At 46.3% G+C, this 26,282-nt stretch overlaps 2 protein-coding genes across 8 annotated transcripts in view; both read right to left on the minus strand.

Moving 5' to 3' along the window:
- HNF1B (HNF1 homeobox B) overlaps nucleotides 1-16,131 on the minus strand; it is a 138,563-nt gene extending 122,432 nt beyond the window's left edge. For all 4 annotated transcript variants that reach the window (XM_026517573.4, XM_026517572.4, XM_026517571.4 and 1 more), the window contains exons 1-4: nucleotides 15,368-16,131; nucleotides 14,019-14,098; nucleotides 8,960-9,120; nucleotides 176-337 (exon numbers count right to left, since the gene is read on the minus strand). The gene's annotated coding sequence lies outside the window, so the exon portion shown is untranslated. The remainder of the gene's footprint in view (nucleotides 1-175; nucleotides 338-8,959; nucleotides 9,121-14,018; nucleotides 14,099-15,367) is intronic.
- An 87-nt stretch (nucleotides 16,132-16,218) lies between these two features.
- HEATR6 (HEAT repeat containing 6) overlaps nucleotides 16,219-26,282 on the minus strand; it is a 32,152-nt gene continuing 22,088 nt past the window's right edge. For all 4 annotated transcript variants that reach the window (XM_026517575.4, XM_044390709.2, XM_057317690.1 and 1 more), the window contains 8 exons: nucleotides 26,146-26,268; nucleotides 25,696-25,782; nucleotides 23,179-23,313; nucleotides 22,337-22,459; nucleotides 21,521-21,645; nucleotides 20,404-20,500; nucleotides 19,131-19,335; nucleotides 16,219-17,171 (listed from right to left, as the gene is read on the minus strand). In XM_026517575.4, coding sequence (XP_026373360.1) covers nucleotides 16,600-17,171; nucleotides 19,131-19,335; nucleotides 20,404-20,500; nucleotides 21,521-21,645; nucleotides 22,337-22,459; nucleotides 23,179-23,313; nucleotides 25,696-25,782; nucleotides 26,146-26,268 — 1,467 coding nt within the window. In that variant the 3' untranslated portion in view covers nucleotides 16,219-16,599. The remainder of the gene's footprint in view (nucleotides 17,172-19,130; nucleotides 19,336-20,403; nucleotides 20,501-21,520; nucleotides 21,646-22,336; nucleotides 22,460-23,178; nucleotides 23,314-25,695; nucleotides 25,783-26,145; nucleotides 26,269-26,282) is intronic.

A 26,282-nucleotide genomic window follows, 5' to 3' on the forward strand; every position in this document is an offset into this window, starting at 1 on the left:
GAAGACTCAGATCCCAGTCTTAGCACTGCTGCTTACTAGCGGGATGATCTCAAGTGAGTTATGTTTCCTCCCTGGAACTCAGCCTTTTCTATAAAATGAGGTGGTTGGACCAGGAACACTGGCAGATGGAGAGTCTCTTTAGATGTAAGTCACATGAGTGATCTAAGGTCCCTACCTTCTCCTGAAGCTCACGGATCCATGATTCTCCCTTGAGCCAAGCAAGGCCACAGCTGGGTGTCAGTCAGGAGAGACGTGGGGTCGCTGGCATTTCAGGGACCCAAAGAGAAACACTTGCAGGAAGACCTCTTCTCTCCTTTATTGGTCTCCGATCCTGCAGCTAGAAAGAGATTCCAGAGTCGGCAAACCTCTCCTGGTTTGAGCAACCTTACGGTGGAATATAGCGGAAAGGTGACATTGGACTGAGATTCGGGTGCCTGGATGCTATCCCAATCCTCATCAGTCCCTTCCTCCTGTCGGGCCTCTGTTTCCTGGTCTGTATAATGAGTGAATTTAAGTTCACTACGCTTTTTTTTTTGTCCTCCACCACTTTCCAGCACCTGCGGTGTCTTTTTGCCCTTTTTGACTTGCCTGGCCTGTTGCAGATCAGAACCAGCTCAGCTTCAGCAAGTTTAGCATGGAAACACCAAGGTCTCGAACAAGAGCAGGACTTTGGAATGGTAGGAGGAAAGGAAAGGCATTGATGGTAGAAACACCTACCCTTGAGTCAAAAACCAGCTGGGTGAGCGACCACAGACACAAGAGACCCCCCAATTCTAGAATACTGTACAGCCTGTGCCCCCAGCGTGGGGTAGAATAGGAAATTGGAGTACTACATGGGCAAATCATTAAACATGAACCAAAACTTCTTCTTTTTCTTTAAATATTTATTTATTTATTTGGGGGGGGGGAGAGGGAGAGAAAGAGAGAGACTGCACAGAGGGAGAGGGAGAAGCAGACTCCCCACTGAGCAGGGAGCCCAATGCAGGACCCAATCCCAGGACCCTGAGATCATGACCTGAGCCGAAGGCAGCCGCTTAACCGACTGAGCCACCCAGGTGCCCGAGTCAAAACTTCTAGTGTGAAAATCATGTTTAATTATCTTTCGATCTTTCTGATTCCTTTAAGGGGTCTGCTGTTGGGCTAGGACATTTTAATAACATTCAAACCTTTGCTAATCTGTCCCTTCCTCCCTGGCAACATTCTCTCCTGGCCCCCGCTTTTTATTAAACGCAGGAGAAACAGGGCTGGCTCAGAAAGCTTTGCCAGTCTAGAATTTGGTAATGTTGTTTTGCTATATTGCATTTATTTTTGTGGGTAGTTAATGGAAAGGGATACTATGTTCCCATGTAGAGTCATGAAAAATTTATCTTAAAATACATGCATTTAAGTTAAAAAACAGAGTTGACTTCTATAAAAATATTAAGTAATAATGTATAAGGTAATGCTCCTTATGACAACATGAGCGGATGCTTCCTGGGGTTTGAGAAATACTGGTGGGTGGCATTCCCCAACATAAGATTGGGGGGGTTCTCTGGACATTACAATAGTGCTTCATTTAGATCTAGTAGGTAACCCAGCTTCATGTCTCTCTCTCTCTCTCTCTCTCTCTCTCTCTCTTTATAAGTAGACTCCACGCCCAGCATGGAGCCCAATGTGAGGCCCGAACTCATGACCCTGAGATCAACACCTGAGCTGAGAACAAGTGTCAGATGCTTAACCGGCTGAGCCACCCGGGTGCCCCTCTTTTTTTCTTTTTAAATAAATGTTTACCTTTTCCTGATTCACTACTATCTGAAACTTGGAAATACAGAAAAACATATAGAACAAAAGGAGAAAATATAGAAAAAAGTATAGACTAGAATGAAAATTCGTTCATTCATTCATTCATTCATTCTCTGCTCAGAAATAACTACCCCTAACATACTGGTTAACTTTTTCTTCCCCGGTGCAACAACACAGCTGTTATTAACATGTATGTGTTTTATTTCTGTAGCCAATTTTATTTCCCTAATGTTATAGTATAAGCGTATCCCAGTACCACTCAGAACTCTTTGTACACATTACTTTAAACGGCTGTCAGCTATTAAACATAGAAAGCCCTGCAGTGGATTTAACCATTCCCCAAACGTTGGGCACTTGGGTTGTTTCCAGTTTGGGCCATGAAAACGTTGTGATGAGTATCTTTATGCGTATCAGTTGTCTGCATTTTGGGTGGTTTCCTTTTAGTAATTCCGCAAGTGGCATTCCTAGGTGGGAAGATTGTTAAGGCTTTTGGGATAGATATTGCCAGACTTTTTATGGGGCCTGAAGGTACTTAGATCTGAACCCACGTTCAGTGAGACGCACTCTGGTTTGCGTGTGCAAGGTGGGGTTGTTCCTGGAAAGAGCTCAGCATCTGCCACTTTGGGCAACTTACCCAACTTGGCCACCTCCTGCTGGTACAGGTATGACCAGTCACTCCCCAAGTGTTCTTCATATCTAGGCTTGTGAGTGCCCGTATTTCAGCTTCAAAAGTACACACGTCATTACCTGATGTGATTCTCCCTTTGTGTAAAGGGATCAACAACAGTTTTCTGGAAAATGACTTGTCGCAACAGCCTAAAATGCTCTTTTGCAGCTGAGCTGGGCAAGGTTTGAATACACATTGCTGACTTTCGGCGGAAGAGTGTCGATGGCGCTCATACTCGCTCGGCGTTCTCTGCACGTGTGCCGCAGCTGTGCTGGGGGCCGTGTGCTTAGCATCTCACCGAATCCTCCAAAACAGCTCTCCCCAAAGTGTGTTACAGAGAACGCTGGCTCCGCAGGGGGCTGGTGCGTGTGCCTTGCAAAAAGGATTCTGTCGCTTGGAAAAGCCTGTGTTGATCAGAGTTCAACGGATTCTTTCACAGCTTTCTCAGAGCTTGCTTGATCTAATGTTACTCACGAATCCCCCGGATGGGGACGTGATAGTCAGCATTTGCCAGACTCACCCGACAGTGAAACCCTTTCTCACACATCTCATCTGATGGATGTTCCAAAGCACACGCTTTGAGAGTCACTGCCGACAACAACCGTGCAAGAGAATGTTCGTCCTTGTGATGTACAGATGAGAAAACTGAGGCTCAGATGAGTTGATCAGGGTGGCCCCGCTACTGATTCCTAGACTCGGGATTTGAAGCCAAGGCCACCTGACCTTAAGCCCATGTTCTGTTCCACTGTCCCCTGCGAGGCAGGGGATAGGGATCAGGGTGCAGGGTGCCTCTTCGCTAAGCATTGGGTGCATGAAACTAGAGGGTGAACATGAAATCAAGCTCGGAGCTTGGGAAGAGGATCCCATGCTGCGTGCATTGGTCATGGAACCTGAGTCGATGGAAAGTGATGCAGTCTTAGGAAACCAAGGAAGTGGGAAACCCAGAAAGCTGAGATCAGGCAGTAGAAGACAGATGGGATGAATTCTGGGGGCCCTGCTATTAACACTTCATGGATCGCTTTCTTATGGACTCAGCTGGTTTACGAGAGTGGAGGATTCTCTTCTTGTGCCCAGTGTAAGGTGGAGCGAGAAAGGAGCATTATTCTGTTGTGTTGTGTTGTGGAATAGCAGCAGCTCTTGGCTGTGTTAATTGCTCCATGCCTCCCACGACAGGCTTTTCCCCTGGATTCCTGTCTGTCCCAGGGCCTCTGCTCAGACTGTTTCCTGCTGGGGCTCTGCTCTCCAGCAGCTGCGGGCCTACTACGTGTGCGTTTCACTGGCTTCAGAGGTGTGGAAGAGATGAAACCTGGTAACACAATAGCATAGTAGCCAGAGCGCTTCCATTCAACGCATTCAACAAAAATTCACACGCCTGCATTGTTCTAGGCTTTCGGCATGTTATTAGGAAACCATGCAGACACAAACCCCCTACCTGGAGGCATAGCTGTTCTAGTGGGGGAGGGAGACAATAAACCAGGTAAGAAAAATGTTAGAAAGTGATCAGCAATCAGGAAGAAAAGGGGACACAAGCAAGGTGGGGATGGAACAGTGGGGGCTCACATTTTGGTTAGGGATGGCCAGGGAGGCCTTACTGAGAAGAGGCTTTTGACCCCTACACAACCCTTTGAGCAGGGAAGGGATCCCACATGTGTTTGCCTCTAGTAGATGCCAGGCATCGCACATTTATACATGCCATGTGTATTTTTTCTTTTCAGTGTACAGATGAGTAAAGTGAGGCTCAGAGAAGCCAAGTAATTTTTCCTAGGTCACACAGCCAGTGTATGGAAGAACCCCCAGTACACTGGGAAGCCCATGCTTTCTCTGCAAACCCACACTTTCTTCCTGAAAGGGTTAGCCAGGCCAGGCACCACTGACTCACTTCATAGGGAAGAAAAGAGATGCCCAGAGAGTCCTAGGTAGGGGTCAGGGATGCCGCTAAACATTTCACATGCAGAGAATAGTCCCCGTAACAAGGAATGATCCTGCCCCAACCGTCGAAAGCGTCGAGGCTGAGAAACCAGAAGTAGAGGGAGTCTTATACAAGGTAGGTAGGCTCATGGCAGTGCTCTGCTCACGACCCCCCCAAGGCTGCCATCTTCCTCAGAGCGGGCCCCACGTCCTCAGTGGGTGGGGAAGGACAGGGCCCTCCTGCTTCTGTTCCTGCTCTCTGTTCCACCTCCTGTTTCTCGGAAACTTGCCCTTACTTTCCATCAAATGTCACCTTTGCAGGGAGGCTTCCCCTCCACCTCATCTAAATCTGTGCCCTGGCCCAGCGTTCTCCATCCTCCTCCCGTGTTATAGGCGTCCCCACCTCACCGACGGCCTGACACGCTGTTAGTTACTATGTTCTCTTCTCTGCCTCTGGGGTAAGATCTGCAGGAAGGGCATATTTGTTTTGTTTACTGTTGTACTCCGCTGCCTGGTGCTCAAAACACATTTGCTGAATGAGTGAGTACACCCACATCATACCGTCCCCGACTTGCTCCTCTCCCTGTGCCTGCGACCTGATTCAGGAGGCCACCATCTCGTCGGGAAACCGAGGATCGCGCCTGAGCCTTCCCCTCCTCCCTCTGATAGCTTTGTTGAGGTAAAATCCGCACACCATACAATTCATCCACTCGAGGGGTGCAGTTCAGTAGCTTTTCCAATCAGGTGGGTATCCATCACGTGACCACCATCAATTTTAGAACGTTCTCCTTACCTCTCCCCCCAAAACCCCACAGCCCTTAGCCATCAGCTCCTAGTCTCCCCTGCACGCCAGCCCTAGGCAGCCAATAATCTACTTCCTGTCCGATACACGTGCCTATTCCGGACGTGTCCTATAAATGGAATCAGACAATATGTGGTCTTTTGTGATTTTTTTCAGTTAGCATAATGTTTTCAAGGTTCCTGCATGTTGTGGTAGGTATTAGTACCTCATTTTTGTTTTTACTGAACAACACTCCACTGAGTGAATTTCATCTTATTTATCCATTCATCAGCCGACAGACATTTGGATCAAGTTTTAGTGTGAATGTATGTTTTCATTTCTCTTGGGTATAGACCTAAGTTGCTGGGACATACGGTAAGTCAATGTTCAACCTTTTGAAGAACTGCCAGCCTCTCCCTTTTCTGTGAGAAGCCACACCCAACCAACCACCATGGGCTGTGGTTCTCCCTCTTGTATCTTCAGAAACTACCCGACTGCTTCTCACCTGGACGCCACAGTGCCTCCCACCCGGGATGTCTGTCCAGTGGGTCACCCTCAGCTGTACATCGGACTCACAGGGAGAAGGACTTTCAACATCCCAATGCCCAGGCCACACCCCAGACCCATTACAGCAGCCTCTCTGGGCAGGGGGGTGGGCGGGGGAACCCAGGTATCAGCCTCTCTATAGCTCCCAGGTGGTTACAAGCACAGCCAAGTGTGAGCACAGGCACAGCACCTCTGTCTAACGCATGCTTCATGCTGCCACCTTAGTGCAAACCTGACGGTGTCACCCACACTCTTCTTGAAAGCCCCTTATGGCTCCCTGTGGCCCTCGACAAAATCCCAACTCCCCAGGATGCACACAAGTGTGTGTGACCTCCATCTGTCTGCCTCCCTTTCCTGCCTCCTACCCTCCCTGACTCATGGGGCCCCTTGACATAACCCCATGCCTTTGGACACACCAGTCCCTCTCCTCCGGCTGCTCTCTGCTCTCCCTGGGGGGCTGGCTGGGACCCCTCCTCCACACTGACTGTAACATTGTGTTCCTGGCCTGTCCCTGAGCTCCTCCAGCCCAGGGCGAGTATGTTATCCATCTCTGTATCCTCAAGCTGCAGCTGCCTGACACATAGTAGGTGGGCTTGTTGGCTGGGTGGAGAAGGGCGATGAGTGAGGGAGAGAATGCCTACTGGTCCCCGGAGGGGCAGGAGCCAGGTAGGCAATCCTATCTGTTGTCTGACCATCGTCTTCTGAGTCCTAGCAATAATCCTGGGGCAGCCAGCGGGCCCTGCCTACCATGCCTCCCTGGACCAGTGAGTGTCACGTGAGTGTCCACGCTGTGACCACGGCCACCCACGTTTCCCCACCTATGCCTAACGTGCTTCATTCCCTAGCTGCGGCCCTGGTACTAGCAGGTGTTGGCAGAGAAGGGGGGACTGAGAGTGACTGTCCTTCTGCAGCTAAAGGCCACGGGCATAGACATAAATCATATAAATCCACTTTCAAAGGGCCCGAGTGGAGTGGAATGTCCCCCATGGCTTCTTTAGCCATAAGTCTTCGGGCTGGGGAGGGTAACTGTCCTCCTCTTGACGCTATGAAGAGCACGGCCCGTCAACAGTCAGCAGAGCAGGGACTCTAACTGGCCCCCCGGCTGGGGCCCTGACTGTGAGCCCTCTGCCTGCTGAGCCGTCCTCTCCCTCCCCCTGGCATGGCCTGTGCCATCTTGGGAGGGCCTGCTGCAGGGCTCCCTGCTAGTGCTGGAGGCTTCCATGGAGGCTTTGCCCCTAAATAACCAAGCTCCTTCCTGCTGCTCAGCCCTGCTGACGCCACCTCACTTCCTGTGAACAAGAAGAGCACTGTAAAGGGAGTCCAGCTCTGCTGTGTGACTGTGGGTGACTGACTTCCCTCTCAGGGTCTTCGTTTGCCTGGAGGTGAAGAGGTGAGGAGGGTGGACTGGCTGAACCAGAAGGGCTGCTGTCAGCTCTCATGGCACAGCCCACCCTTCCGACAGCAAGGCTGTATGAAGGTCTTTCCATGAGGGCCTGAATTGTCAGGAAAATAGCTGGGGAGACCAGAGTCAAACACAGCAAAAAATAACAAGCTGGAAAATCACTCCTCTTTGTATTTTCGTTTCTTCTCTATCTGGCCTCAGGGTAACAACTGTGGAGAGGGACACAGCACTGGACGAAGGAGTCTCCAAGTCTCCAACTGACTTCAGTTCCCCCTCTGCCCCTTACTGGCAGCGTCATTTGAGGCAGGTCATTTTTCCCTCTGTGGGACTCAGTTTGCTCATCTGTGAAATAGGGATAGTTCATACTTGGTTCACACAGGCACTTGCTCTGTGCCTGGCCCAGGGCTTGGTGGGGGAGATAAAAAGGTGGCTAAGACGTGATGCTAATTCTCAAGCTGCTCGCAGTCTGGGAGGAAGATGGCCAAGCAAAAGGGCAATTGCACTACAGTGTGGCGAGTGACAGGGTAAGCATCACAATAAGCACCGTGGCAACAGCTAGCGTTCGTTTATGTCTTGTTAGTGCTCGGCTAGGGGCTTGATCTTCCGATCCCTCCTGTAACAACCGTCAGTGCTGAGCACGGCAAACATCCCATGTCCCTGGTGCTCAGGGAAGGCGGCCCGGAGGAAATGGTGTGTCTGCTGGGACCTGAAGCCCATATGGGAGCTTTAGCAGGCAGAGTCTGAAGGGCTGGAGGGAGCATGGGGACCGACCAAAGGCCTGCACATGCCTGGAGCCCGCACGGCTGGAGCCCAGGCGGGGGTTGGGGTGGGGAGGGGCTGGAAGGCAGCCAAGCCATGGGAAGGGCTCCGTGAGCAGCCGAGTGGAGGATGAGCCCAGCGGCCAGAGAGAAAGATGAGAAGACCTACAGACCTGCTAGTGGTGGAAGCGCCCCCTTTGGAGGCTGTCGTCATAGTCCCTAAGGGCCTGGGCTTAGGGACTCGTGGTCAGAGGGGACTGATGGCCATGTGGGCAGAGAGTGATAGAAGCTAATGAGATCCTGTATCCAGGCAGCCTCCTGGAAAGGCAGAACCCTGCAGGTTGTCCCCGTTCTAGCATCAGTCTCACTCCCAAAGTGAGCGCCGCCCCACTCGCCATCTTGGCTGTCAGCACACTGACCAGCAGCAGGGGAGAAGGGCAGAGCGGGGAAGAGACTGGGAAGCCTACCACAGCCCTGCGGGGATATAAGCAGGTAGGATCTGAGCAAGAAGGCACGTCAAACCCAGGGGAAGGATGGTCTGATTATTAAAGCAGCAGTACAGGGATGATTGGAAAGATATCAAGTTACATGTCTGCCTCATATCACATATCCAAATAAAATTCTAACGTCTGTTAAAGAGTTGAATGTAAATCAACAAACAATTGGAAAACAATGTCCAGCAAGAGAGAACTGGTTAAAATAGGGCGTATTACTATACTGTGCACTGCTATGGAGTCTTTAAAACCATGTTTTAGGAAAACATTTAATGCTCATGAGCGGTTATTAAGTAAAACAACAGACTACCCAAAACGACATAGGTTATGATCACAGTTTTGTAGACTGATTTAACGTGGACGGCACATACTCATACTCACACATATCACCAAAATCTGACATGAAACAAAACAAAATGATAAGAGCAATCATCACAAGTCATTTTTACTTACACATACGTACTGGGGTTTTTTGCAAAAATTCTACAGTGAAGACTCATTGCTTTTATAATACAGAAAAGAGATAAATGTTACTTAGAAAATTAGTCTATGCTGGCTCTAATATTAAAATAATTCAAACACGTTGGTGAAAGAAAGTGAAAACAAATCTGGGGAGCGTACCTCGTGAAGGCTGGAAATGCAGTCGCCCAAGGAGCTCAACATTTTCCTAATGCCCCGCCACGAAATGACCAGCTAGGACTGTTCATGCTCCTGGAACCTGACAGGAACTTGTGCTTCTCTGGAGAGGAGACCTCTTCCTCTGTCCCACAAGATGGTCCCAGCTGACCCAGGGGCAGAATGAAGTCCATGGTTAGCGTTTTTTTCAATTAAAATTTATCTCCTGTAAGATTTTCTTAAACATTTGATGCCTGAAGTTACTGATGTATTAGAATCTAGTATGAGATGATATCAGATTCTGTCCTGATTATATATTTAACTCTCTTAAGTTTAATAGGTCACCATTTCAGTACGCACTGCTTCTCAAAGGAGTGAAGACTACAACAGCCCGAGTCTCTGGTTTTCACAAGTTCTCCAAGTGATTCTGAAACTCGCCAGCTGGAGACCCGCTCTGGTTGCTCGTGCTTAAGCATGGTTCTCAAGCTTCGCTGTAATTAGAATCACTTGTGCAGATTTTAAACCTGCTAATGGCAAGACGGCACCCCAGACCGCTAAAGTCAGATTCTGTAGGTTTTAAAGTTCTGCAGGTGATTCCAGTTCAGCCAGGTTTTCGAATCAGTGTTCTACGGAGAGCTATCTGAAATCCAGGTGCTACGTATGCCTGAGAAACAAGCCTTGAGGCTGATGACTTTGTGCGTTCTCTGTTCTCTGTCTCCATCTGCTGGCCACTCTGCCACATTGCCATCACTTACCTGTAAAGGGGTGCTGCTGCTTGTACTTTAAAGAACGTTTGCCAAGTAAATCAAAGAACCAAACAGAATTGAAATTTTTAAGTAATAAAAATAGCTACAGAATGGATTCTTGTATATAATAGGATGGTCTAAGCTATAAATACAGTAGGGTAACCCGTCTAGAATCTTTTCTGTGCTTGAAATTAAAAGCAGCCAATAAATGTTAGCTATTATCATTACAATTAGGCATGTTGGACCCATCTTTTTGAGCACAGTGAGTTGTTTCTGAGTGAATGGCTTTTATCCATTTAAACAATATATTTAGTGCTACTATATTTAACTCTAATCCTGGCATCCTGTCGGCTATGGGTACCTAACGGTAAACAGACACAGTCTGTACACTGAGAAAGACATCGAAAGAGACAGAGATTTTTAAAAATTATTATAGACTTTTGAGGGAGTATATGTTCTGTGAGTTTCCATATAGATTTATGTAACCACCACCACAGTAAGGATTCCAAACAGTTCCATCAACTCCCAAAACACTCGGCCATGCTTCCCTGCCATTGAATGCTTCCTCCATCCCAATCCTTAGCCAACACGGATTTCTTTTTCCTAACTATGGTTTCACCTTTTCCATGACGCCATGTAAGTGGCATCACACAGTATGTAATATATTGAGAGTGGCTCCCTTCACTCAGCATACTTTTCTTTCTTCTGCTTGCTTTAGGTTTATTTTTCTAGAGCTTAAGCCTGAAATTGAGATTATTCATTTGAGACCTTTCTTCCTAATTTCTCATGCTACAAATTTCCATCAAAGCCCCTGCTTTAGTTGCATCTATACATTTTGACATGTTGTATTTTAATTTTTGTTCAGTTCAGACTATTTTCTAATTTCCTAATACCCTCTGAGACTTCCCCTTTGACCCAGGGATTACTTAGAAGTATATTCATTTCCAAGTATTCAGAGATTTTTATTTCCCAGTTATTGATTTCTGGTTTAATTCCTTTGTGGTCAGAGATCATACTGTGTGTGATTTTAATTCCTCGCAATTTGTCGAGATTCGTTTCATGATCCAGAATATGGTCTATTTATCCTATTATTGGTTATGAGGAAGGAGTAAGTGTTGAAGTCTCCAACTATAATCGTATGGGGATTCGCCATCTCTCTTTGCAATTCTACCAGGTTTTGCTTCACAGTTTGACTATTTGTTGTTAGTTGGGTATATAGCCATTTAGGATTACCATGTCCTCTTTGTGTGTTGACCTTGTCATTCTACAGTGTCCTTCTTTACTGCTCGTAAATGTCCTTGCTCTGAGGCCAATTTAGTCTGATATTAATATAGCTACCCCAGCTTTCCTTCGATTAATATCTGCATGGTGTATTTTTTTTTTGTCCTCTTATTTTTAACCTACACTATCTACTTAAAATGGGTTTCTTATACATAGCGAATAGTTAGGTCTTAAGGGGCTTTGTGTTTTGTTTTGTTTTGTTTTTTTACATCCTGACAATCTCTTTTAACTAGCATAATTTAGGTCTTTTGGATTTAATTGTTGACATGTTTATAGGGCTACTGTTTTATTATTTGTTTTCTATTTGTTCCCTATGTTTTTCATGCCTGTTTTCTCTTCCTTGTCTTCTGGATTAGTTGAATATTTTTTGTATTCCATTTTAAGATACCTATTACCTAGTGAGTTGTTTTGTTTTTTTTTTTTCGTAGTCTGTTTAGTATTAATAGTTTATCACTTCAAGTGAAGTACAGAATCTTCCTACCATACAGACCCCTATACCCTACCTCTTATAATTTTCATATGTACGACATCTGCATTCGCTAAACCCCCATCAGACAATGTTATGTAAGTTTCACTTCCACTGGTCATACATGTTATAATGAGCTCAAGATGGGGAAAATAATCAATTATATTTACCCAAATAGTTCCCATTTCTGTTGCTCTTCTTTCATTACCAAAGTTTCAAATTTCCCTTTGATGTCGGTCTTCCATTAACAAAATATTATCACATTAAGAGGTCAAATAAGAAAACCCAGAGGGAGAAAGAAAGCAATGGTCATCACTGGCTTGCTGCTGGGACCACACTTCCTCTGGATGGAGAAAAGAGTTCCCTTCCTGTAGTTTTAGGCACCGGCCTGGCTTCAAGACCCCCTGTCCCAGTGGGCTTCCCAAGGGGCTGGTGTGGGGGAGGAGAGAAGCAACAACAAACAGGATTCCCCCCACTCTCTGACCTACAGGGCCCTCTTTGCCTTTCCTAAAGCAGGAGATAGAGACCTTCTGTCTTTCCGTCTGCATCTGGTCTGCAGGTCCAGATCTCTGCCTGCTTGGGAGTCCCAGACTAGGAGAGACCAGAGGGGGGAAGTGGCAAACTTAGTGCCAGTTTGGTGGTGCTCTGAGTTCTCCCGTCCCTCCCTTGTATTCCTATTTACTCCTTCCCTTCATGACAGCTGCATCCGGGGGAAGAGACAGGACCAGGACGGGGTAGGACTGGAAGGAAAGATGGATTTGTATTTAACAGACAGGGGTATGGATTTACAAAGGCTGGAAAAGTGCTTCCATGGGGCACATTAATTTAGGGAGAAATTCTCTTTTCTTCCACAGAGTGATGGCTAAAAGCCTGATTCCTTGGTTTGAATTTTTACATTCCCTTTTCTAGATGAAATTTAGAATCATTTTGTCATTTAAAAAAAATCTTATTTTGATTTGATGGAAATTTAAATTTATAGATTTGAAGAGAAATGATCTTTGTATAATATTGAGTCCTTCCATCTAGAACATGGTATACCTCCTCTTTTTAACGTCTTCTTTTGTGACCATTGAAAAAAAGAATTTTTTTTTTTTTTACAAAATCTTTGCATTGGCTTTGTTTAAATTTATTCCTAAGTATTTTTTCTTGTTACTATTGTGAATGGAATCTTTTTTGACATAAAAATGTCACATCCGTATTGCTGATGTACAGAAGAGCCAATGGTTTGGGCATATTTGTAAAGAGCTACCTTAAGAATTTAAGAACTTTCATTAGTTCTATTATTTTCTGAGTTGATTTTCTTGACTCTCAGCAAACAGTGATTTGTGAATTCAGTCTCTCAGACTGGTGATCTACAAATAATGACAATTCAGAAAATCTCTTTGAAAAAATTTCTTGGAAAATTCTATTGCTGGCTTAACCGCCTCCTTGGCCTTTAAATCTTGTATAGGGTTAGGTAATAATCGTGATGATTGGCTTGCTTATCTCGATTCTGACTTTTTAAGGAAAGACACCGATAGGTATATTTTATGATGTTAACGAGGTATCTTTAAATTTTTAAAAAGAATTTTGATCAGAAAAGGACACTGAACTTTATCAAATGCTCTTTCAGCATCCATAAAAATGACCATTTGGGTTTTATTCAACATGGTAACATTTTGTCAATAGAACTGCTCATTCCAAAACTGCCTCCATTCCCACAGCAAATCCTAGTGGGTCACGGAACTGACTGCAGAGCAGTAATTCACAAGGAAAGGCTTCTGCAAGTGATCCAAGCTGCTGCTGCTTTGAATTCTACCTGCAGAGGGGTTGTACTACCCCGCCCCCACCCCCCCAGCCGCATTTGTGCCATGAGCTGCTGCCGCCAGTGGCTGTGCTGTAGCCCTTGGGTGTCCGGGACAGGAAAGGCAAATGAATGCTGAGTATCTGAGACTTTGGCCCCAAGCCAAATACAATGCCCTTGTCCACCGGAGCTGAGGGTCCCTTTCATTTCAACCTGAAGACTCAAGCTTTGTGCTAAAAGCAGACAGATGCTCCTTCCCCAAGATCCACTCCAATGATCTCTCTCTCTCTCTAATGAGGAGACAGACATTCAAGCCCACGAAAGCCAGCAAAGAAAAGTGTAAGGAGGGCACCATTTCTTACTTTGAGCGCCTGCTCGTGCCAGCTCCAAGCCAGATGCTTCACACGGATCACATGACCTACCCCTGAAACTCCAAGGTACCGGTATCCCCAGTTTACACAGGAGAGGTCAAGTAACTTGCCCATGGATGTGGTTACTAAGTTGCAGTGTTGTCCTTTAAAACCCAGGTGTAATTCCAAAGCCTGTGGAAACTGGATCTGTAATTTCTCACTGGCCCTCAGGAATAGGTCATGAGGCAGAACTAGGGAAGGGGTTACAGCTGCCCTGTTAGGTCCATGGCCTCCCACACATCTGGTCCTTTCCCTGGTCCGTGGGGACCTGTAGGGGCAAGACGCAGGGCTGCATCTGGCAGGCTACCAAGGTCCTGGGAGACTGCCTCTCCCACAGGGCTGGATTCAGCTTCCCGAGGCAGCCCAGGGAACACCTCACCTGAAGGAGCAGTCAGGAGAATCCAGCTATTTGTCATCACGAAAGGTCGTGGTGTGTTGACAGTTTTTCTGTCTAGCGCTCTGAAAATTCAAGGAAAATAAATATCTGACGTTTATGGAGTACCAGAAGCTATTCGAAGAACTTTCCATGTATTAACTCATTTAATCATTATAACATCCTTATGAGGCAGGCACTATTATCCCCATTCTACAGATGAGAAAACTAAGGCATAAGAGGTTCACAGACAGAAAGCAGCAGAGCCAGGATCTAAGCCCAGGCTCTTGACCACTGTACTGTATTAATGAAGTGAAGGCCAAATGAACCAGAGTAGCTAGAATTCAGAGCTCTTATGTTGGAAAGACGGCGAGGTCCTGCTCAGGGTCTGCATTCATGCACAAATGTTAACATCAAGGAAGCCCTTGCCCTGGTCCCCCATGGGAGGTCTCTGCTGCCCTGTAATCATCGAGGATGCCTGCTTTCCCATTAACTGATACCAAAGAAGAGGTTACAATGTGAGCCTTCCTCAAGTTCTGAAAGTGGGCAGAAATTTGTGAGTTTCTTTTAGTGGTCACAGAAAAGGTTCAAAGGTTAAGTGAGGCGTCCAAACGCGGTCAGTTTGTTAAAAACAAAGGCTCTAGCCATCTGTACCTGGATGACCCCTTCTCCAATTTTTTTCTTTTAAATATCAAAAGACAGTTCAGAACTTGGCATTCTGAATGAGGATTCGGAATTGGAGCTGGACTTCCTACCGTTTCTACATCAGACTCAGTTCTAACTCTTCATCATCTGCGTGGCTTCCCTTCACAACGGCAGCTTTCCTGAGGCCCCGGCCCGGGGGTCTGAGGGAGCTCTGGCCCCTGGGGTACCCCCGCAGTGCCACGGTGAGAAGAGAGTCAGCAGCCCATCCAGACAGGAGCTGTACCCCGGATACCTCAAATTCCTAGCAGCTGACCCCTGGTCTTTCCCTGCATACAGACACACTAACATCTGGAGACCTGGAAACCTTTACGAAATGATATGTTGTGGGGTTTTTTAAAATGAGATTTTATTCAAGATAAAGAGCAAATCATCAAACCATTCAACGTCTTTTCACAAATATTTTATCAAGAAACTCACCAGTGAGAGCCCCCCAAATAGCGGCTATCTATGCCACATTTCCGCTTTTATGGGCGTGAGCAGTGAACGAGCTGCTACTAAGAACTCACTCCAAGAGAAGCAGGTTCCGAGATTTGTCATCACATCAGCACAGGTTCAACTCAGGCCCCAGGCCTCTGTAACAATTCGTGTCCAGAATCATCCCCAAAGAAAAGCAAATTTGAAGAATGTTCTACAGGGGTGTTTCACTGTACCTGTGGTCTCTTTCTTGGAAGCCGGTTGGTATTCTACCAATGGAAAGGCGGGCCTTCAGTTACTACTCGGTTCCCCAAACTGCTTGGGTAGCACTTCCTGAGCGACCAGCAACACGGCGGAGGGAAAAGAGCAACTTAGGGGCAAAGGAGAAACGCCGAGCACACATGTATGCCCTAAAATAGCTATTTTAAGCTAAATAACAATAGTTAAATAATGTACCGCCAAAACCCGTTCTATGTATCTTGGTTCTTATTTATCCCAGAACAAATACAAGTACAGAACCATTTTAATTTGTTCTTTTATGTATTGAAATTCCTACCTGAAGTCAATTCTCACAAACTGTTGGACGCTAAGAGATGAATGCAAAATTTAAATGTAAATAATTCTTCAGTGAGAAGTAACTCTTATAAGTGCTTAGACACGATCAAAATGTAATTTCAAACCTTTCTTTCTAACCATCTAAATTAAATTAAATAATTCTTTTAAGGCACGAATTCAAAGGGTGAAAGCACCATCAATTGAATCTAGGGGACCACACTCTCCCACAGGACGTCGGGGAATGGAGACAGAAGTAGGTGTTATGGCCAGGGTGACAGACACGGGCCTGCACCGGCAGCCTCTGCGTGCCGGGGGTCAGCGCTTCCGTTAGCGGCTTGTGGGGAGGCGTGGAAAGGTCCAGGGTTGGTACCGGGGAGCTCGGTGCAGTAGCTATTTACCAACCTGTAAGCAACTGCAGTATTTTAGCAACTGAAGCAGCTACACCAGTGCAAACTGACTGAACACCAGCTCTGCGAGCAGCTTTCTCTAAGGGCAGCTTGATCTGAAAACAGAGGAGATTGCGGGCACGCTCTTTTTCATTAGTTTATTATAAAGAAAACAATTCCCAGAGACATAATACACAACATTCTAATCCCTAAATTCTTTTGTTTTTTGTTTCTACCTTCTGAGGCAATACGCACGCCGTTCACGACCGCCTGGTCTGCTCGGCCCGCACTCAACCCTGTCTCCTCTCCAGCTGCACAGGTCAGAGGCTCCAACAATCTGGACCACGGCCAATGCGGTGGAACCACTTTCTAAGGTAGTTGAGCCCCTCGAGGAAAATTTAGATAGATGCTAACCTATTCTAAATAAAAGTGAACGGGTTGTTTCTGCCCCTAAAATTAAATCCTGCATTTCTGATACTCAAGTTTGGGTCTATTACCACTTGACACTTGGAAGAATGGTGGACTATTCACCGACTTGTTAATTCTGGGAGCGCTACTTGCGATCCAGACGAGTCAAAATAAATGGTGAGGATATCTTCTAAAAAGCCCATGACGGCCCTCTTGGCTGTGTCGCCGGGCAGTGCCTGGATGCTGCTTACGTGCTCCAGGGCCCTTCTGACCAGCTGCTCTCTTTCATGCGAGCTGTGGGGAGCTCCAGGGTCCTCTCCCTCTGCTCCTGATTTTAGAAACTGAAGGATAAAGGACTGCACCATGTCCCCCTTCAGTTCAAGGGTTTCTCGGATGCAGGGAAGGTCTGAGGCGCTGGCCAAGCTCAAGAGGTGAATCAGTGCCTGGCAGATCTGGGTCCGTAGGCTGGCACAGTACTTGAATTCCAGAAAGTCTGTGGTGTCTTCGCTCTTCTGTAAGGCAGTGACCAATGCGTTCCAGATCTGAACGTACTGGTCAACAGACCCATAGTGCTCTCTCTTGCTCGGGATGGAAAGGGCAGTGGCAGATCTGATGCGCACTTTGAAGTTCTTGCATGAGGTCACAACTGACGTCAGGGCGTTGTAGGCCTGGGAGGTCCACGGGGCTGTTCCTAGAAAGAATCCACTGGCCTTGAAACAACGAAGGCTTAGGAATAAACGGGGGAGAGGGAGAGGAGCAGAGGAAGCACACACACTAGTGCTCAAGCTAATCACTGTGTTTTCACTTAATTTCACACTAACCCTATAGGATTAGGGTGACCAGTGCTGACTGTGGGATTCTGGGGAAGGGGCCGAGTACTGACTCCCAAACTTCCCATTTCCCTAAACAACCCTGCCGCACGCTCGCGGTCTCTGCTACTCTAAATGGCGACTGTGGCAACTGTGAAAGAGGCTTCTTCTCTGGGAAGAGGCTGTCCTGAGGGCTTGGTGGGAGGAGCACGGACTGAATTGTAGCCCCACTTGTTCTCTCTGTCAGATGCTTCTGAGCAGTGCGCATACTGCACAACTGTATGCCCAGCCTTGTTCATGATGACAAAAGAATATCTGATCACCTAGATTAGCATCCAGACGCTGCTCTGGGATGTAGCCAAGTCATGCATTTTATTGCAAAGAGAAAATACTATCTAGGCAGTGAATGGGGAACAGAGTACTCCGATTAACCAAAGGTGCAACTTGTCTTATTTTGAGAAGATATTGCCCAGATTTCTGTCTTCTCTTCAGGAAATCAGCCTGCTTTTTTCCTCATCAGAGCTACCACTCCCCACTCCCCACTCCCCACTCCATTTGGGGGTGGTTCTTATTCCTCAAGATGGGCAGCAGAATAGAGCTTGGCTTCCCTAACTCTCCTAGCCCCTCCCAACTTCTTCGTTGCCTTTGAAGACAGGCAAGCAGACATCCACCTTAACGAGCTCCAACTCCACAGGTCACTTTAGGCTATTTCCTCCATGGAAAAGCCGAGAACCTACTTCTCCATTAGCTCTCCATTGGGAGTCGTTTTTTTTTTATTAAGTTCATTTATTTATTTAAGTAATCTCTACACCCAACGTGGAGCTCGAACTCACAACCCTGAGATCAAGAGTCATATGCTCTTCTGACTGTGCCAGTCAGGTGCCCCCTGGCTGGGAGCTCTTGGCAATGAAGGGGAGCAGAGCCAGATTTCCCTAACCTGATGCATGCTCTGCTGGTCCAGAATGGATTTACCTCTCCAGGAACACACCTTGTTTCAAACCTTGTCACAGAGACAAACGTATAAGGCAAATGCTGCAAAGGAAAGCAAATGGGATTTGGAAGCCATGACCCACATGCCTAGGCCGCTATGAGCCACCGATGCTCTGTCACGGTACATGGCAGGTCACTACCTAGATGCCCTCCTTCTACGCAGCAGCCCACTTCAGTACCAAGGGCTCGCATGGGAGTTCCGATTTCTACCCTTTCTTCGTCACTTTTTCTCCTTCATTTTTACATATGCTCTTGTAGAAAATTTAGAAAGTGAAAGCAGAAAAAAATCCTACTCATCATCCCTCCAGAGGCAACCACTGCTAATAATTAAGTTAATTTCCTTTCAGTCCTTTTTCTATGCATTTATTGAGATCATGCTGTAGAAACAATTTCATATCCTGTTTTAATTTGCTTAACATCAGAAGTACTTCCCCAGATTATCAAAAACTTTTTGTAAACATAATTCTAAAAGATCCCTTTGAGGGGTACCTGGGTAGCTCAGTCAGTTAAGCATCTGCCTTTGGCTCATGTCATGATTTCAGGGTCCTGAGATCCGGTCTTGTGTTGGGCTCCCTGCTCAGCGGGAAGTCTGCTTCTCTCTCTCCCTCTGCCCTTCCCCCTTGCTCGTGCTTTCTTTCTATCTCAAATAAACAAATAAAATCTTAAAAAAAAAAGATCCCTTTGAATATGATTTATCTCAACCATTCCCCTAAGCCTGGGTGTTTAGAATGTTTCCATTTTTTTCTAATACTGTGATAAGTACCAATGTGAGGAACATCTTTAATAACAATGTTGGCTGGTGTGTGTTGTCCTAGGGCCCTCCACCAGAGAGAAGAGGGAGACCTTCTTACCTAATGGAAGAGCAGGATTTTTAAATACATTCCCCATTGCATAACAGGCATTCCATCGGACTTTCATGGCAGCCTCAAGCAGAACAGTGGAAATTAGGGCCTGGATGGACTCCTCAATGATTTCAGCAAAGCTGGGCTTTTCTATATGAGAGGGCTGCAAAAAATGAAGCAAATTTCCAAGGGCCCGGACTGCATTGCTTTTTACCTGGAAAAAAATGTAAAAAAAAAAAAAAAAAAAAAAAAAAAAAAGCATTAGAAATCTGCTTTGCCAAAGAGATGTTACAGAAAGTATAATTTCAGCTTTAAAACACCCAGAAGTCTTAGATATCTTAAAGCAAAACAGCCAACGAGACAAGCACCCTATAAAGGTGTAGCTTCTTGAATCTCTGTAAAGGTCTTGTGTGGTGAACAGCTGTGCCATCAGAAAGATGAAGTCCTCCACAGCGCCTCACTGATTTCTTTAGGTTAGACTTCAGAGAGGTCTGTCTGCCTCGTTTTGCAGAGATGCTGTGGAAGGCCCAGGGGCAACAGGGCAAAGCTGGCTTCCAGCATGGTGAGGAGGAGAGGTGAAGTTTCAAAATTCCAGTCCAGTACTTTTCCATTAGAGAGTCTCAACCTTTGCAGCATACTAGAAACTGAGGAGCTTTCTTTTTCAGAAACAAATTCCCAGGCCCTAATCCCAGAAATTCTGAACAAATTAGTCCAAGGCAGGGTTTCCTAGGTTTTCAGAATCACTGTGCCAAATTAAGCACACAGTATGGGTCAGGTGCTATGCTAGGTGCTTCAACACAAGCATCTCCGAGGCCACTGAGGTAGAGGTCATGACTTCCATGTTCAAGAGGAGGAAACTGACCTTCAGAGAAGTTAAATAATACACCAAACGTCACCCAGCTACTAAAGGGCAAGCCAGGATTTGAACCATGTCTGCTGACCCTAAAACCCACTTCTATGCTTTCACCTTGATTAGTCTAACGGGATATTCAAAGCCAAGGGCTGCTCATCCTTCTGACTGGTCACTTGTACTTAAAGAATTTTTGTAAAAACACAAAACAAAAGCAGCTTAAAATTAAGGCAAACTTGGACAGGTTATGTAGTAGTATTACAAACAGCATGATATTTTTCAGGACACAGGAGGCAGGAAAGACACTGTGCAAGGTGGAGCAGGCCACATCATACCCTGAGTACTCTCTCCATCTCCTCTGAACAGGGATAAATTCGGTGGGACACAACACACTAAGTATCTAACTGAGAAGTACTAGCGCTGTGAGTCTACCTTGTCTTTATCCCTGGATGCTTCTATAGCTGATCGCAACATCTTCAGGAGCAGGAGACCAGAGAACTCTTCCTGGAAACTTGGGTCTGGTGTCTCCCTGTTCCATCCGCGGCAGGCAAAACATGTTGAATGGTAAAACCCAGTGAAATATACATATCCACACAGACATTCACTTAGTGTAACTATAAAAAATTTGGGAAAACAGCTCGACAAATCTGTTCAGATTATACCAAGAACTTACAGTTTATACCTTTTGACCCAGTAGGTCCACATCTAGGAATGTGACCAAAAGGTGCGTCTCAAAATGAAGATTTCATGCACAAAAATGTTCACCTGCATATCAAAGCCTAAAACACTGCAAATGTTCGATAATAGGGGAGCAGTTAAATAATCACTGCACGGTGATGACTGTGTAATAGTAATTCACATTTATAAAAGTCGGAAGAATGCTTACACACGTTATACGGAGAGCTAAGCAATGAAAAGCAGGACGCTAGTGTATGAGGAACAACAGTTGCCTCTAGAGCAGGGAGCAAGGTAGGAACAAGGCTTTATACTGAATATCTCTTTTGTATTGTTTGCAATTTTGTTAACCTGTGAATAAACTTTAAAAAATTATAAATTTGACATTTAAAAAGTAGTGCAACCATCAGTATGGTTTTCAATTTCTACTTTTATATTTTCCACATTTTCTATAATGTGGATATATTACTTATATCAGCATACGGTATTAAATATACAGAAATACACACACACACACACACACATGTATAAAAAACAACTTGCTGATCCTTTTTGGGTGGGGGAAAAGGGAGAGAGAAAATCCTAAGCAGCCTCTGCACCCAGCATGGAGTCCGACATGGGGCTTGATCCCACGACCCTGAGATCATGACCTGAGCTGAAATCAAGAGCCAGATGCTTAACTGACTGAGCCACTCAGGTGCCCCAGAACTTACTAACCTTACTACTTGAAGGAATATAAAACAGAACAAAGCAGGAAGACTGACTACACTCTATGGGAGAATTACTGTTAGTTTCTTTAGAGTAGAGATCAAAGATATCCCCCTGGGACCTCAGCGTCAGAAGTCACCCAGGGGAGACGAGCTGAGTCACCTACATGTTGACAATCAGAGTGTCTGTCAGGTTGCCCAGGGACCAGGCTGCTTTGGCCCGGACATTCAGAGATTTGTCTTGAAGTGACATCAATATTGCATTTGCTGTGTCTGCAACAAATATGACATCCTATAAGATAAAATAAAACACTGTAATTACTTTACGAGCTCACATGGCTGCCTTGGAATTCTGAAATTTATTTTCAGAGAAAAACTTGTCTTTACCACAAATTCCTATTTGAAAAATCAACATTTATGTACTCAGTTTTGCTGTTCTGCTGTATTAGAATGCGGACACTCGCTAAAAGCCCAGAGGAGGGTCTTTCATGACTTTGGTATGTGCCAGGCACACCCAGGGAGCCTAAGGATTTTGCTCTTGTCGAACATCTTATCACCTGGTCCATGACAGTTACCCATGAATTCAGTGCTTAGACTGATGTCCACCTTGGGAAATGATGGTGACAATGAAATGCAGGTCTGTAATACACCCTATTCATTACACACTTCTCAGGGAGATAAATGTCACAGGTAAGAGTGAAAGAAAAATTTATTTCCTTCTTAGTAAAAACTTTATCAGCTTTCTAAATTATTACTATCACATGGTAATGTCCCATTTCTTTTTTTTTTTCCCCAATTATTCATTAATTTAAACATTACCTGGACACCAAGGGTCCTGGGCAGTACAGGCATTACCATATTTTAGTAGCAATTAAAGAAACCAGATTAAAAGCAAGGTAATGTCCTTTACCGTCCAGCTCTATACCCACCCAAACCACTATCGCGCTGGCCCATCACAGACACAGAAGGCCCATCAGTCTGACCTGTCTGAGACAAGGGAAAAGCACATAGACTCCAAGGGCCCGCGAGGTCGCCGCTTTCACTAGTCGGTTCCTGCTGTCGTTCAGCCCAAGCAGCATGGTGATGCACAGAATCTGCCTGTCACTCTGCAGTGAGAAAGGTTAGCAAAGGAAAAGTGAGAATGAAAGAACTATGAGCTACTGTCCTCGACAGGTGACACAGATGTTGGTGTCGGAGTTCATATTCGGGAGCTGAACACAACTGAGAGATCGAAGCTACCTTGGCAAAGAACGGAGGATCACTTCGGACCCAGGCATTAGGGGAGTGTCATGACCTTTCACCTTTAACACTCTGTGAACTGGGTCTCCTCCTTCATGAAAGCTAAGAGCAGACACAAATGCCACTGGGGACTAAAGAAGGGGAGCCGCCTGAGTACCCTGTGCCGTGGGCGCCAGCCAAGTACGGTCAGACCTTCATGTTATTCCTCACGTTGTGCCCATTTTATAGATGATAAAACTCAATTTTACAGAAGTTCAGATCATCAGAGAGATGGAGAGTGGAAGAGCTGGGACTTACAACTAGGTCTTCCTAACTTTTGGCTTGAAAGTTTTCTAAAATGTCTCTGATTCCAAGCCTCTCTCCCCACGTCCGCCACCTGCCCTCTAAGCACAGGGAGAAAAGGCTCTCCCGAGACGGTACGTCTTTAAGTTTTGCCACCGCCCTCGCCCCACACTCAAGTAGACCAACCCCCTTTTCTCAGAAAGCATGTTGAATATGGGCTCAAAATGAAAAAGAATCTGAATCCAACTGAAGTTCTGATATTCGGGGGGCACCCTCAGGGCTGAGGAAACAGTCCTTGGGTTACCGGCAGGCTGCTGAAGGCCTCGGGCAGGATGGAAGACAGGGCATCACAGGCGCTCGCCTGCAGAGTCGGGTGCTCGGAATTCTGCAGGGCTCTGGGCAGAGGGCCGTTCAGCATCATAGTCCAGAACATCACCACCTGGAACAGGGGCAGAGTTAAAGCCACAGCCCAAGAGCCAACAGTGGAACCAACTCGACCCGAACGCTACCACAGGGGGCTGTAGTAAGGAAACGTCCTTCTATAAAGCAGCGGCTTTTTCTAATGCCTCCACTAGTCCTTCCACAGCAATGGAAGGGGCTTCAGAAAACAATGACTGCATCCTTCCACTTTACTAACCAGGAAACAGCCTGCTATAGTCAGGAGGACAGAGAAGACAATGGGGAGGAAGAGGGGGAAGACCATGGCAGTAACAGCAGCAGCCGCCAGCACAAGTTTTCCAGAGCGCATCCCTGATGCTGCTCTCGGTGCCTCACGCAGATCTACCCACTGCAGCCCTCAGCACAACTAAACGAAGCATGTGTCATTATCTCCACCTTCACGCAAGGAAACTGGGGTGTGAAGAGATGGTATAACTTGCTAGGGGGCGTCAGGGTCCCGCAGGGCCTGGAGGCCGGGTGCCAGAGTCCAAAGAGCGCAGGATCGGAGGCAGAGCTGGGTCCTGCAGCGGCTGCATCCCGTCTCTGCAACCTCGGGTAAGTCACCGAGCCTGTCTAAGCGTCGGTCCCTCTTCAGTAGAACAGGGCAAAGCCGTCTACTTGGCAGAGTCCGGGTGAGAGCAAAACGCAAAGCTGTGTGTGAAGTTCCTCACATAGTACCCAGAGCACAGTGGAGACTCTCAAACTGCGCGGGGGCTGTTGTGAGCACTATGAAGAATGAGCTCGCTGTAAAGCTCTCGAGGTCAGCATCCGAAGAGGACCTTGAACGGTTTCCTTCCCATGCTTTCTAAAAACCCCGGAGATTTCACGTGCCTTTGCAAATCTGTCTGTGGCCCGGTACCTCTACTTTCTGCCCCCTGGACTTAGTCCTGAGTTCTACCATGTATCCCACAGCCCAGTTCTGTCCTCCCCTAAATCCCAGCTCCCAGAAACACACTCTGGGCCTTTCTCACCCCAAACCAAGAGACTTTGGACAGGTATGCTTGCCAGCCTCCAAGATGGCCCACAGTGATTCTTGCCTCCTATGTTAAGGTGGTGGCCCTCCGCCCCCACACTGGCTAGGGCTGACCTATGTATCCAGTAGGGGGCTGTGGAAATGCCAACGTGAAATTTCCAAAACGAGGTCATAAAAACACCACAGTTTCTTCTTGCTCTCTCTTGATTCTCTTGCTGTGGGAGAAGCCAGCCGTTATATCAAGAGGACACTCATTCAGCCCTCTGGAGAGGTCCTCACGGGGAGGAGGTAAGGGAGGCCCACTGCCAAAAGCCAGCGCTGACTTGCTAGGTATGTGAGTAAGTCATGTTGGAAAAAGATCCTCGAACCCCTGTCAAGTTCAGTTAACTGCAGCCCCTGCTGGCATCCTGACTGCAACCTCAGAGAGACCTGAGCTAAGCTACTCCCATTTCCGGTGCCACAGAAACTATGCGAGAGAATATATGTTGTTTTAAGCTGCTCAGTGTTTTGGATAATTTACTATGCAGCAATTGACAAGTAATATAGCAAGTGTATCCCTCTTTTACAGATGAGACAATACCCAAGTGTGAACAGATGAGTCTTGCCTAAAAGTCACTTGACGAGCAGGTGGAGAAGTCTAGAGGCAAACTCAGGTCTGTCTGAGCAAATCAACTCATCTCCCTATGAATGGTGACATTTCAGCTTTAGTGGCAGTCTCAGGAAAGGACTAGGGCTAGGTATTCTTAATTCCTTGCAAGGATGATGGAAATTGCAAAGGGAAAAGAATAGGCAGGATGAGGCGGGCAGGAGGAAAACCCATCACTTTTGGTAGGGTCATGTGTTCCTCCTCCAAAGGACTGGCACAGTGTGGGGACAGCAGAAACAACCGAAATCACAGGACTTCAATAGTAACCATGGGGGCGCGGTGGTGAGGGGGTCAAGGGAACTGACGTCTCTCGAGCACCTATTATGTGCCAGCATCTTTACATTTCAATCTTCCAACAGCCCCGGAGTTAAAATTATTATACCTCTTTATGAGGAAAACTACGCTCGTACATCCATGAATGGTGCTCCCTAGATTTGATCTCACGTCTTCTGATTCCAAATCCTAGTCTCTTCCCATCATTCCAGTCTGCCTCTTGGGCAGAATGAATAACCAAACTCGGTTTTATGCGGAAGAAATGCTGGTGTTTCAATTGCTGGCTGTATGTTACACATAATCCGATCTCACAATGAATCGCAAAGAAACTGAAGTGCAAATAAACCCTATTCCTGCGACATGTCATCACAGATTATAAACTAGTTTTTGACACTGGAAGAAGCCATACTGTTTACTTCACTTTATCACCGAGCCTCAAAACTGACTGAAGCACTAAGAAAAGAGAACGCCGTGAACTGCCAAGTACTTACCAAGCTGACTGGCACTCTCTGATCAGATGCTACAGTAGAGTCTGGTTTATACTGTTGTATTAAGCCTGTACCCAGTTCTTCCAGAAGCTGCCGAGGTGAAAGAAATAGATTATCAAAGCACAGTATTAGAATTATGGAGGTAGAAAATGTCACTTGTCTGGAGATGACCTCAAATCAAGGGGAAAAATAATTTCCAACCGAATTTTCTCTCCTTTCTCAGCAACTCCTCTGTCAGAGGCATTCTTTCAGGAACAAAATCACCAGAAATATATTGTTAATTTATCACCAAATGAATTCTTTGGGTTTTTATATTAGAGCTGAAAATAAAGGAATGTATGACTTTCCCTCCCTGAAACCTCTATAAGAAACCTCAGAACGGACAGACACACGGCAGAGGGAAGAACATAAAGGAAGAGAAGAAAAAAGCAGGGGGCTTTTCATGAAAGTTACCTTTGCTCCGTGAAGCTGAATGGACGGATCTGCTTCCCCCATGCACTTGCAAATCACCTCTCCGAGCTCCATTAAGTACACCTGAGCCATTGAAAAGTAACCCCTGGCCAAATGAGCCAACACCTGCGAAGAGAACA

The sequence above is a fragment of the Ursus arctos genome, unplaced genomic scaffold, assembly GCF_023065955.2.
Source record: "Ursus arctos isolate Adak ecotype North America unplaced genomic scaffold, UrsArc2.0 scaffold_24, whole genome shotgun sequence".
Classification (NCBI taxonomy): Eukaryota; Metazoa; Chordata; class Mammalia; order Carnivora; family Ursidae; genus Ursus; species Ursus arctos.